The sequence below is a fragment of the Carassius carassius genome, chromosome 11 (genome assembly GCF_963082965.1).
Source record: "Carassius carassius chromosome 11, fCarCar2.1, whole genome shotgun sequence".
Lineage (NCBI taxonomy): Eukaryota > Metazoa > Chordata > Actinopteri > Cypriniformes > Cyprinidae > Carassius > Carassius carassius.
The window spans coordinates 25,527,854-25,541,755 of NC_081765.1; the positions used below are offsets into that span (position 1 = coordinate 25,527,854).

The following is a 13,902-nucleotide window of genomic DNA, read 5'->3' on the forward strand; positions in this document are numbered from 1 at the left end:
GTAAACATATCAGTGAAATTCCCCAATAGTAATTCCAAATGGCCATGTTTCTCTATTCAAACATCAGCGGTCGAGTAAGTGCATTTATTTTGCGATCACAAATGCAAACAATACAGTTGAGATCTCACGACAGAACACAGACCGGCTGAACGACGCTTTCATTAGATCGCTCAATTCCAGTTTGTTAGTGTTTTCAGATTATCGTCAGCGGCTCTTCCGCAATGAGGAGTGAGCACGTGCGCATGGTTGCCAGATTGCTTAAAATAAGCAAACACCGGGAAGAAAATGTATCCTTGTGGAGTTTTGATTCGGAGATTTAAACTCTTGTTATCTGGCAACCGCTATCATTACAGCTCTCGTAGTAGAGGGGCGTAGAGCAGTCAGCAGTTACAGGTTCCTTGTTTGGACATTCGGCGCGTTCTTTTGGGAAAGTATGCTTGAATTTGAAATATTCGATATTCCCGATATATTTAAATTGTACATCGTCGTCAAAATTATTACGATAGTATCGCTAATATTCGATATATCGCCCAGCCCTAGTGTAAAGCATACAGAATACATATACTTTCTCTCTATAATTGGGTAATGCCGAAAGTTAATAAAATGTAAACCCATCTCACTGACCTTAAACATCCAGGATATGGCGAGTTGTCATAATCCAGACATCCACACCTTTCTTTATCACCAGGAAATTGTTTGCCAGTCCAGACTTAATGCATAATCATTTGTATATGTCAAATATAAGTACATAGGAACTTCAGAACGCTTAAAAAAAAAAAAGTTCGAAATCCACCTGAAAAACTGAATGAGCTGATAATAAAAATACAATGAATTATGTAATTAGTGTTATTGTATTAAATTTAATTTGTTGTGATATCTATCCTATACATATGTTATTGAGGCTGTCTTAGATTAAGAGTCGAGGGGCACGCCACATTCAAGAAACAAAAGAATGTTATGCTGTTGAGTGGAACCAAGCAATTCTGAATAATAATTGCTTGGTTCCACTGAACAGCATAACATTCATTTGTTTCTTGAATCTGGCGTGCTCTGCGACTGTTAATAAGTAGGTTAACTGTTGTTGTTTGTTTGTTTTCTTCCAAATAGAGATTAACTTACATTTTACTTACAATATTGCGACTACTTTTTCAATGTTCACTCCGCCAACGAAAATCCAAACGAAGATCCATCGAATCGACAGCTTACGTCTCCCTAAAAAGAATCCGTGTTTGAAAGAATCGGTTGAGTGAATGATTCAAAGCTCATTCAGAAATGATTAAACGAATCGATTCAATGACTCACTCATAAACCAAATCACTTGTCGGCACCTACTGTCGTAACTATGAAACCTGCGGAGAGAGTTGCTGAAAAATTTATTGGCAAACTACAAAAAAGTGGAATGATAGAATAAAAAGTCCCAGTGCTGTTAATCAATATAAGATGTACGTTCATATCCTACCCATAATTCAATTTTAATGACTGTGAATCTAAAGCCTGATATGTATTATTTTGTTAATATTCAACAGTGCAAATCTCCACATTTCCCTGTTGTAGCCTATGACACATTGTTTCACATATTGAAATGATCAGTTAGTTCAACACAGTCCTTTTCAGCTTGTGGCGAGAAAATGAATAGCCTATGCAAATATTCAATAATACGAGTCACTGGGACAAATCTCTCAGTAACAGAAGTCAATGGTATAAATACACCCCCATTATCTTTACTGGAGGAATAAAGATTTTTCTCACCCTCGCTCTGAACGCAATAATTAAAATGATGTGCACCACTTGCCAAGAAATCCATACAAACTCATTCTCCCTTTCACAGATGTGGCAGTAAAAGTAAAACAACAAATACAAATAAAAAGCATATATTTTCTCAGCAGCAACAGCAGCAGAATAAGACATTTTTGTGCTTTAATTGGGTTTTATGAAAAAAGACACCCAAGGCTGTGAGTTTAGCATTGCTCAAAATCCATAATAATTCTGCTGTTGTTTTTAATCATCCATAAAATTGATATTACTACCGCATCAGGTTAATCTTTTACTCTTCCATAAGCTGCTAGCCTACAGTATTTTCAGCCTACTCTATATCTTGTCATTATGCGTGACAACATCTTCACTTGTCACCCTGACACTCCTGCACTAAATAGCTGTAGACTGCCAGTTATTTATCAAGCTGTCCAATGAGAGAGAATCAATCTTCAATGTATGCTGTAAAGTGGATGTTTCCAGGAGGACACTTTAGACTGAAGAGCTCGCGGTTTCATCCTTATAAAGACATTAAATTCAGAAGAGTGAGTGATGAAATGGAACAATACAATAATGGGGTTTTTAAATCAAGGATGTTTAAATTCAAAGCAGAGGCTATAAAACGGAGATATGTATGTGGCGGTTACATAACATGAAATATTACCGGATAAGATGTTGATCATCCAAACATCAACATTTTAAATGTGATTTATCTAATCTGACTGTAGTTCGTCCATTTTTTATTTTTGATATTAAATATCACCCATATTATGTTTTCTTTTATTTTATTGGGATTCATGAGCAGTAAATTATTTAGATAGAAGTGATTTTTATTATTGAGGTTTTATTTTTAAAATGGAAAAGTAAAGTTTAACATTAAAATAGTAGGCTAGCTTAATATGAATTTACATTCATCATCATCATCATCTGCGTACACTTCAAGCAGTGCCCATAATGCTTTTGCATCCAGCCACGTCACACAGACTGACACGCACGTCGAATTTTGCCGAACAAAGCCGAAGCTAAATCGAACTACGACGAAGATGAGACGAAATTGGCCGAAGCTGTATCAAACTTGAGCACAAGCATCTGCTATGAAATCTACTTGAAGAGCTCAGCGTTCACGATAGTATACTAGCAAAATATCTCAAAAAGGATTATAATGTCTTAATATATATCAAAACGGCTTATATCAGTAGGTACGTACAGCTAACAGTTACAGTGCATGCAGTAAGAGTCGTTTAATTTCATGCTGCTAACAGTCTTGCTATGGTAGCAGTGACATCTACATCACTGCGTATAACTGCAAAGTGTATTTTTAGTTATTTGCTTTCAGTTATAAGCCTGTATAATTAGATGTGTGCTTTTGTAGTGTATAGGACTGTCAGCCGATGTGATCTGATGACAAGCTATCAGCAAACATGCTAATGTTATTATTAGCTTAGCACAGTGTGCTGCAGATTTCATAATTGTTAGATATCGAATATAGATATATAGTATAGAATCCATACGAGACTCTAGACTTTATCAATCGTACTTATTTCATATTATTTTAGTTTCTACTTCTGTATATTCTAAGTTGTCAGCAGAAAACAGAGAGAGTGGGGTGGCGCATTACATGCCCTGAATTCTGGTTTTCTTTCATTCTTCCAGGTGTCTGTAGGATGTCTATGGTGCTGTTTGCCTCTGTGGTGAGAGTAAGGGATGGTCTACCTCTCTCGGCCTCCACAGACTATGAACAGGATAAAGGATTTCAGGAGACTAAGAAACATCTCAAGGGTCTGTCCAAAAAACTCAGCGAGTTTCCTGATCGCTGCTCGCTCAGATCTGGCCTTTACAACATTAAGTGAGTTATTAATGCAGTCGTGTTAAACCAACTGTGGTGTTCGCAGTGTGTTACACTGGAAATGCATTTGTACTTCAAGGGATTTTGACATTTTTTTAATATGACAATGTGGCTGCTGTCTGTAAGTTCCATGCAGTGTAAATGTTTTATTAATTACTGAGCTAATATAATCGTACACATTTAGAACCATGCTTTTTGCAACTCTTCTTTACTAACTCACAGTTAATCTCTATACACACCTACTGCATACAATTTTTGCCAAAATCTAAGTGCTACACAAGCTTCCGAACGATATAGTTATCTACCATAGCAAACTGTGGCAAAAGCAAACACTTTGTTATATTTCTAATGACTGTCTATCAGAACTAACTATATTATATTGATGGTACATAGGGAAGCAATCATGCACGAATCATCCATTTCAATTCAAATTGATGTGAAAGCATTTTTGATAAAGAAACCGTTCACTCAAAAATGTACATTCTGTCATCATTTACTCACCTTCATGTTGTTGTTTTCCATACAGTGCAAGCATACAGTATAGTGACTGTGGGCTATTAAGCTCCAGAAATAATTTTAAAACACAGTAAACGTAATCTACTTATACTGTACATATGTTTTGGAGTTTGACAGGTTGTATGGTAGCTGTAACATTCTTCAGAATATCTCATTTTGTGTTCTGTAAAAGAATAAAGTCTTACAGGATTGGAACGACTGACAATAATGACTAAATAATGACAGATTTTTCATTTTTGGGTGACCGTCCCTTTAATTAAAACTTCCCGGCAAACACAAATGACACAGTGGGGTGCACTGGTCTGACTGCCAACTGTTCTCCTTCAGCAAGGTCTAATTCAGATGCATTACACTGAGGGACACAGGGGTGATCACTAGTCTGGCTGCTACTCATCACTCCAAATTTCATAAGCAGGCTCTGGAGTGACTCAATGGATTGTTTCATCTCTCCAAACAGAATTTAATCTGAAGAGACACAAGTTTCTTTCCTGAGGCGAGTCACAAAACTGTCCTCAAAGAGAAAACAGAGTGTTCAAAGATAACTCTGTGAACATACTGATTCAGAACGGGTGTAAAGGCTGATTTTTAAACAGTGTGATTGTTTGGAGTTGTCCATTCAATAATCCCATCCTATTTGTCCACCGATGTCCACATGTCCAATTAAATTGAGTATGATGTAAACTATTACATGTCTTGATTTTCATAGTTTCACAAGCTCTCTTGGAGTCGGGTACTTGATGGTTTGCACAGAAAACTATCCCAATGTCCTGGCCTTCAGCTTCCTGGACGAGCTTCAGAGAGAGTTCATTGTGACGTATGACACCAAGCGGATCAACAGCGCCTTGAGGCCCTTCTCTTTCATTGAGTTTGGTGAGTTTCTAGAGGCCGTTTCTGACAGAAATCTCTTTGTGCAGAAGGGGACTATATTTAAATATATTTTCAATATCATTTAATTAATTAATACATTTGTATTTAAACCACTGTTCAGAGGTTTGGGGTCAGTAAGATGTTTTAATGTTTTTGAAAGAAGAGTCTAATGGCGCTTTTCCATTACCAGTACCAGCTGGACTCGACTCGCCTCGGCTCGCTTTTCGCTCCGTTTTCCATTGCAGATAGTACCTCCACAATAGTACCTGGTTGTCATAGCGACGCTGCAGGAAACTGCCGTGACGTAATCTTCTACGCGACACACACCCGCTACCCACACACACAGGACAATGGAGGAAATCGAGTGCATGTTGTTTTTGATCCTCGGGATGTGGCTGTTTCTCACAGCAAGAAGACAAACGTTGTTTCAGGAGAGGGCCGCAAAACGAAACACTGCTGAAAAAACTATCTGGATACTATTGCTGGCGCGTGTAATGATGACGCAGTGAATAGTGACGATTCTCTCTGACCAATCAGCAGTCTGCTGTATTTTCACGTCACATTATAGTATCGCCTCAGCTCGCTTGGAACCTCGCCGGAGGTGGTACGAAAAAAAGTACCTGGAAGCCGGTACAGGTACAACTTTTACACAGTGGAAAACCAAACAGAGCCGAGTCGAGGCGAGCTGGTACTGTGTAGTGGAAAAGCGCCATAATACGCACCAAAGCTGGATTCATTTAATCAAAAAATACAGTAAAACCAGTAATATTGTGAAATATGATTACAATTTAACATAACTTTTTTTAATCTGTTCTGAAAAGCTGAATTTTCAGCAGCCATTACTTCAGTGTCACATGATCCTTCAGAAATCATTCTAATGTGATGATTTGGTGCTCAAAACCCATTTCTTATGTTGTGCTGCCGAATATTTTTGTAGAAACTGTGGTACTTTTTTCAGGAGTTTCATGATTGATGAATGGAAAATTCATAAGAACAGCATTTAATTAAAAAACAAATCTTCTGTAACATTAGAAATATCTATACTATCATGTCTTTTGATACATTTAATTCATCCTTGCTGAATTAAATATTAGTTTCTTAAAGGGAACATTTCTTCACAGTTAACTGAGAGTTGTTCTTTAATAAACTCCTAACTTGCTTCTTATTAAAAGTTAGTATTAAGGTAGTTGTTAAGTTTAGTAGGGATGCACCGGTTGACCGGCCATAAATCGGAACCGGACAGTTTTTGCTTAAAATACGCGATCGGCAATCGGCCGGTTTTTGGTCTTTTTTCGGCCGATTTTTGCGGAAGTGCGCCCGCGTGCACATACTGCATTGTAATCATTCGCCATCATGTCATTTATGTGGAAGTATTTCGAAATCTGTGCGCAGGAGCGGCAGGACACGGGCAGCCGATCAGCACTGGAAGTGCAGAGCTACCAGGCGGGAAGGAAGTCGACCGGAAGTTGAAGTCGGCCGAGTGCCGCCATCTTGTAGCAGAACTTCACTTGCGTTAGCATCCCATTGACTCCCATTCATTTTGGCGTCACTTTGACAGCGAATAACTTTACATCTGAGGCGTTTAAAGACTCCATTTGTCCATTATTTATTTCTAAAGATACACGACAATGTATAAAGGGCTCCATTACCTTCTATGTTACATTATGGCCCCGTAGAAACAGTTTTTGTAAAAATAGGCTAACGATTGCGTCATAACCACTCGACTCTCTGTCGCACAGTAGAGAAATTACCGTACAGACAGGAGGAGAAGCTCGCAGACAATCGGGGAGACGTCAAGAGAGAAGCCCATAGATACAAGCCCTGGCGTTACAGTTTAAAATAGTATACAAAATAATTAATCAGAATACTTACTCCTGCTCACTCACGCCAAAAAACTCACCGCTCAAGCTCGCAGTCTCTGCAAGATGGCAGTTTGCACGCACAGCTACTAGAAGATTTACATCTGTCAGACAGGTTGCTGACGTCATCATGCTTAGTTTGAGTCTGCGCGTCAGAAACGGAAGTGCTAAAAATCGCTAAAAATGGGCTTGACTTGTCTCAATTGAGTTCCAATGGGGTCGCTGTGTCCATTTCTTTTACTGTCTATGAGAGCTACACGTCTGAGGCACAGATAGCAGGAAACGAACTGCCGACTGCACAGAATAAGAGTCCCTTTCCTGCTCACTGAAGCTGCGCCAGCGTAGCTACTGTACCTGATCGTGCCCTGCACACGCGGAGACAGTGAAGGAATGTTCAGCTCAACTTCTCACGTGTTGGATGAGAAACGAAACTGACTAAACTGTGACAAAACTGATTTTTTTTTTTTTTTTTGTAAAGTAGAACTTGCATACATGTTTGAAAAGCCAGAAGTAAAAGTCAGTTCTGTATAGGATGATTATTTTTATTTTAAGTAAAAAAAATATAGTCATTACCTTAATTTATTTTTTATTTTTTAATTGGATGAATGAAACACTTTGCATCTTTGTTTTATTCGCTTCAACATTATTTGTTTTGAACATTTTGGAATAATGTATTTATATAGCATACTTTTATTTAGTCTAACTGGTAAAGACCTTGTTTTAAATTTAAACCCAAATTTAAAAACTAAAATACTGAATGCTGATTAAGAAACCTCTTATTGAATGTGTGTTGATTGTGGTGTTTGGACCGTAGAACTATGCAGTTGTTGCCTTTAATTTCACATGGTTACAGTTAATCTTTTAATTTAAGGTCAGTTCTATGTAGTTTCAACCCAATTCAAAAACAAAAGCTAAATGCTGATGTCTGTACCATCTATGTTTGTATTAAATGTAGGCTACTTACTGTGCAGTTACTGCCGTTAATTTCAGATTGTTACGGTTATTGTTTTCAATAGACAAAAGCCAGTTTGGCCTATTAAATACCAAATAAACATCTTGTTTATGCACACTTTCCTTCTTTCTTGTTTGTTGCTTAAAGATTTTTAAAAAATCGTAAATCGGTATCGGAATCGGCCAGTTTGCTTGTAAAAAAAATCGGTATCAGAATCGGCCATGAAAAATCATGATCGTGCATCCCTTTAGTTTAGGTAAGGTATGGGGAAGGATTTAAGGGATCTAAAATATGGTCGTGCAGAATAAGGTATTAATATGTGCTTTATACGTACTAATAAACCCGTCGGTTTGCAGTAAATGTCATTTATTACTCAAAGTTTAAACTCAAACATGATCTTCAACTACATGATAACTTATGAACAACCAACAAGCCAGTAATAAGACTGATTTAAGTTTCATGAACCTTAAGCACACTTACATCATTTAGAGACGGACATCACTGAAAGTAATAAGAACTTGCAGTTCAGTGAGTGACTGAGTCAGATGTTGATTCAGTAATCGTTCTGGACTGCATTTCCCAAAAGCATAGTAAGCCTGTAGAAACCCTTGGCAGCAATTGTCTCTAGAATCTGCTTAGACTAATGGATGGCTGATGGATTTGTCAGGCTTATTCAAACTGATTATTATTACTATTATTATTCAGAATTAAAAGAATCTGCCAATAAGAATCAGGACAACCCAGTAGAAATGCATTTTCTTGTCATTATTTTGTTTGTCTCGTCTCATTTATTTTATTCTGAACTGAGAAATATTTGGAATAATTAGTTCTGCTTATATTAGTTTTTTTTTACATGGGCAGTTTTGCCAACCTTGCGCATTCATTGAGTCTCTGAAGAATGGTGAGTTTGAGTAAACACTAATGGAGTTGCATCTAATGTGGAACATTTAAATGTAGTCACTTATAAGGCTGCACCTTGTTTAGGAATCTTTGGGATTTATCGGAATAAAAAAATAAACGCAACCTCAAGATCATCCATTTAATGTGATTTGAAATGCTCGGAAGCCACTTGTAACATAGACCATGTTGTGTCTGAAGCATTCATTTACTGTGCCTGTGTCGTTTTTATGGTTTTGACAGATAACTTCATTCGGAAAACCAAGCAGCGTTACAACAGCCCACGTTCCCTCTCGACCAAGATTAATCTGGCTGACATGCAGACTGAGATCAAGCTCCGGCCTCCTTATCAGCTGTCCGCGGAGGACATCAGATCAATCAACGGCTTCTCACAACACGAGAAGTCTAAATATAAAGGCATAGGTAGAGAACACAACATTCCCACTTTTCTTCTCACAAAGCAGAGCGTTTTGAAAGACCATGACAACATACATACTCAGAACAGCCTAGCATAATGGTAGACGCTTTGCACGGCGGGTTACCTTTGTGGCAGATCTTCAAATCTAGTTATTTTGCTACAGTTTGACACAGATTTTATGCTTGATTTATTCCTGCAGCTCCTAATCAAAGGCTCGAGGCCATCACCCTGTCGGGTATCGTCGCCTGCGTCCTAAGTGTCCTGTGTGGCGCTCTTAACTTGCTGCGGGGAGTCCACGCAATAGAAAGCGTATTGCAGGTAACTTAAATCATGCACTAATAGTAATGCTGGCACTTTATTTTGGGCTTTGTTTCTTTTATTGATGAAAACGTTGGATTAAACTTTACTTTTAAATGTGTAAGTGCCATTGTAATCTAATAAATCATAACTAATGGATAGTAAAAGTTCTCTTGAATAATTCGTCAGACTTTGCACTTATGTGATTTTCCTCTTCCGTAAACAAAACAGTTTTGCTTCGCTTTGTATAATGCACTGATAAGTGAGCACTCGAGTCTTGGCTCTAAGTAATTCATCCTGTGTTTTAGCACATAGCTTCCTGTTGTAATTTGTTCTCTCTTTAACACAGCACCCTGTCTCTCCTCTTTTTCTGCTTCCATCTGCAGAACGAGGATGAAGACTTTAATTACGTAATTGCTTTTTTCCTCGGAACCGCGGCCTGTTTGTATCAGGTAAGTGACAGCCGTCAGACCGTGAGTTACTGTCAGCCTTCATTTCCTCTGCCCTGCGTCTCTGTCTGACCAACCGATGCTAATATATCACATCTGGAAAATTGGTGAAACATTGCGTTTTTATTAGCATCAAACAAAAGCAGCTAGTATTGTAGATACTTAATACTAAAACAGTATTTTTGTCTTCTGTCCTTGTGAAAATTCTCATAGCAAAATACATTTACAAAAATTTATATTAATATATTCACTTGGTTTCAGAGAATACACTTCTGTTCATTTTATTTATTTTTTAAGAAACTGATCCTTTTTTTCAGTAGGGATGCATTAAATTGATCAAAACTACGATATGAAAGTATTATGTTTTGAAAGACTGAACTGTACTGTACTGAATTTACTTCTTTCTGTTAAAAACATTTTCCTCTTCTTTCTGTTTCTATATGTAGTGTTACTTGTTCGTGCACTTCTCAGTTTGGAGGAACATCAAGTCATTCCTGGCCTTTGCTATGATCTGTCTATGTAACATGTATCTGTATGAACTCCGTAACTTGTGGCAGATCCTCTTTCACGTGACGGTGGGAGCGTTCATCACTCTGCAGATCCACCTGAGACAACCGCAGGGCAAATCACCTGACTACAACGTTTGACCCTCTTCAGCTCTTTCAAAACTGCGTAACCTAGCCCAATATGGCAACCCCAACCTGTTCCCACCCCATCTGAGGACAAAAAAACTATTTTGAACCAGGTTTAACAAATTATTTTGATGTTGTTCAAGAAACACTTTCTGCTGTTTGACATCCAGTTGAGGTCACAGATGAGAAACTGCTGTTCTGATTGAAGCAAAAGGTTCATAACAGTATTAGATTCATGCATGGAATATTAAAGAAAGCATTACTATATGAATCTGATGTGCACAATTAATATATTTTCCAATAAGAAGGAGTTTTAGTTATTTTTAGTTTTAATTGACATCAGGACTTAAAAAGATGGCTCACCCAAAAATGAAAATTTCGTCTAGATTTCTCAAAAAATGTTCACAGGGCTTTCCTCCATACAATAAACGTGGATTGTGAACAAGGTCTGTCAATTTTATATATATATATATATATATATATATATATATATATATATATATAGCTTGTAACTCTTAAATGACGACTTTGTAAAATCTCTATGGAGGGCAGGCACTGTTGCACTTTAAGGAACAGACCAAAATGTAAGTTTAGTATTCACTAGTTTAGTTCTTTTTCATTAGTTTAGTAGTTCTCTTGTTCGACAGTTGTGGTAATTATTCATTGTTTCACGGAATAAAGAAATTATTCAAAATGTCATGTTTGGGTGAGCAATACCTTGGTCCTTTACGATGCAATTTTAGATTTTTTTTGTACGATTTTTTTCTGTATTTTGATTGTTAAAACTCATGCAAGATTTTTTTTTTTTATAGCTGCCTATATACTGTATGTGAAATGTAACTGCTGGATTTTCACTTATTTCCACAGGTTTTATTTTGTCATATGCTTTCATAGATGCCTAGTTTTAGTGTCACTATGGTCATTAGTCAGACGTCTCTTCTCTGAAAGCATAATCAGATGTGTTATTTGTTAGTCCTCTATGCTATCTGCAGGTGTGCTTCCTGCAAATGAATGTGGTTGGCTAAGAGAGAGACTGAATCACTCTAATATCACTCTCAATGTTTGCTGCCTTTTGACAATGGGTCTTTTCAGTGCCCATGTTGTGCTGTATGAATGAGTTATGTTTTATTCTCTTTCTATTCACCTGGTTTGTTTTCACTGTGCAAATGACAGGTTGAACGCATGATTGACAGATTAAGGGTCAAGCGGTTTCAAAATTCTTCAGATGTACATGCATTTCTTTTTCTTTTTTCCCCAAAGTGTCAGTGATCAAAGATTGAATCTTCATCTTTGCATTGCAGTGTACCTCGATGCTCCCTCTCCAGCAGTAGTGCATTGCCAGTGTGTGTTTGTATGCAAATTAAAGGCCCTGTCCTGAAATCATCAGTAAAAGCCTTGAATTTGTATATCTCGTCGCTTTTTTTTTTTTTTTACACTTTACACATTTATACATTAGCAACTTGAGTAGGGATATGTAGAGATAGAGATATGTAGAGTAGGGATATGAAGAAAGTTTTTTTTTTTTTGTCTAGTCACTTGTTTCTTTGTAAATGTGAAATTGTTTCTACATCAGTTTTTTTTACAAACACTTTTTACTTCAGTTTATTTCATGCATGAAAATGTTTAAATATGTGCTTTTAAGTCACTGAAGTCAAGTGTGGAAAGGACCTCACCCAATTTCTAAACTTGTTATTCTCAAATCCTTAGAGCTGCAGTTATGATGAAGATGATGATGATGATGATTGTGGTTATTAGAGGGAGTTATTTGGCTTATAGAAGCGTGACTTATGAAATAAATGTTCCAGGTGATGCAGTGAATGCTTTTGTGTATGTGAAAATTACAGTCCATTTAGGCTTATTTGTACTTGGTGAGGGGGAAAAGTCTGTACGCTTCTGATGTCTGTGTAATTGATGTTATTTTTTCCAGCTTATGTTCACCGCTGATCTAATTTTACATTTGCAAAGCACACTACTGTGAATGGAAGTCTTGAATCACAAAGCGGGGACAAAGGAGTTGAAAAAACACAAATTAAAAATACATTTGAGACCATTTCACTTTTTTGCTGTATTTTTCTCCATTAAAAAAGAAAAATAGTATGGTTAAGGTTGATGATTGACAAAAAGTAACCTACCTAAAAAAATGTATTAATAAAAATCCTTCGTTCACGGATTCCAGAACTGCATCATAAGGGTAAGAAATTGTTTTTAGTTTTTCTAGCTTTTATTTTTATGACATTGTGCTTCGCCTCAGGTCTTTCTAACCTTTTGACTGCAGGATCAAACCCAAACTGAGACGGTTTTTAATGTCTGTGAAATGTCATTCTCATGCCCAGCATAATAACCTTTCCTTAATGCTTCATAAAACAGCTTTGTTCAGTCAAACTGATCGGATCGGACGCATGCAGAGACCAAATTCAAATACAGCCAAACGAGGGTATTTCATGGGTACATATTTAAGATAAAAAAAGGTCAGGTTTGCCAGTAGGGAAAGCGCACTCAAATTATGTGCATTATAACATGCATGAGTGACCAAACAGCCGCTCGGTTGAGTTTTCCGTTCTTCTATTTCTTGACACATTTTGTTTATAGTTTATGGCCCTGAAAAGAGCTCGGTTTTAAGGTTTGATAAAAAAAAAGTTTAAAAAATGAGGTGACAAATGTTTAAACTGGCACACAATAATTAATAACACATCCGCACATCGAGAGCTGTACACGTTTTCATACAGAGACATTGAAGGCAAGTTTTCCCAGAGTCGCCAAATGAAAGCGCACTGCTGCCACCTCCTGGATATTTAATGCAACATCCCAAATTTACACACAAATGTATTTATTGATTTATATTTGTATGTGATGCGATGTAATAAAATACCATACAATAGATTTGCATTTCTTGAAGGAAATACCTTGAAATGTACTTGAAAGGCACTTCACCTTTGTCATAACAATAGTCTGTCCAGCTGTCCAGCACACAATCATCTGAAATGTAAATACGGAAAAGGCCAATAACTATATCACAGTGTGCAAATGACAAATCCAGATTTGATATGCAAATATTATAATGCATGGCTATTATAATGCGTATAATACATGGCTGCTCAAATATGACAATTCTGTCTTACATTAACGTCACCTTCTTTTTTTTTTGGCTCAACAGCCTCAGTTCTCGTCCATTTTAATTGTATGGACCTAAAAAAAAATTTCCACAGGGAAAATAAACCGATAATACAGACTGAAAATGACACGAGGTCGACTAAATGACAGAATTGTAATTTTTGAGCGAACGGCTTCGGGTCAGGTGTATTAACAAAAGCATCTACTAAACCAATCAAATTGCCAAATACTGTGGATAAGAGCACAGCAAGTGCAATTTCAAAATTTTACTGTTTTGCAGGCACTGTAATAATCATAACTACATGA

General features: G+C 37.0%; 1 protein-coding gene across 2 annotated transcripts; it reads left to right on the forward strand.

The window, feature by feature from the left end:
• The first annotated feature begins 2,761 nt into the window (after nt 1-2,761).
• sec22a (SEC22 homolog A, vesicle trafficking protein) lies at nt 2,762-10,972 on the forward strand. 2 transcript variants are annotated; one of them, XM_059562272.1, is made up of 8 exons: nt 2,762-2,982; nt 3,406-3,598; nt 4,821-4,984; nt 8,933-9,112; nt 9,307-9,425; nt 9,791-9,856; nt 10,300-10,500; nt 10,535-10,972. In XM_059562272.1, the coding sequence occupies exons 2-7, from the start codon at nt 3,417-3,419 to the stop codon at nt 10,498-10,500; spliced, it is 912 nt and encodes a 303-aa protein (XP_059418255.1). In that variant the 5' UTR covers nt 2,762-2,982; nt 3,406-3,416; the 3' UTR covers nt 10,535-10,972. The 2 variants fall into 2 exon arrangements, with proteins under 2 accessions (XP_059418255.1, XP_059418254.1); XM_059562271.1 differs by having other exon boundaries at nt 2,762-2,951; nt 10,535-10,971.
• Nucleotides 10,973-13,902: the final 2,930 nt, after the last annotated feature.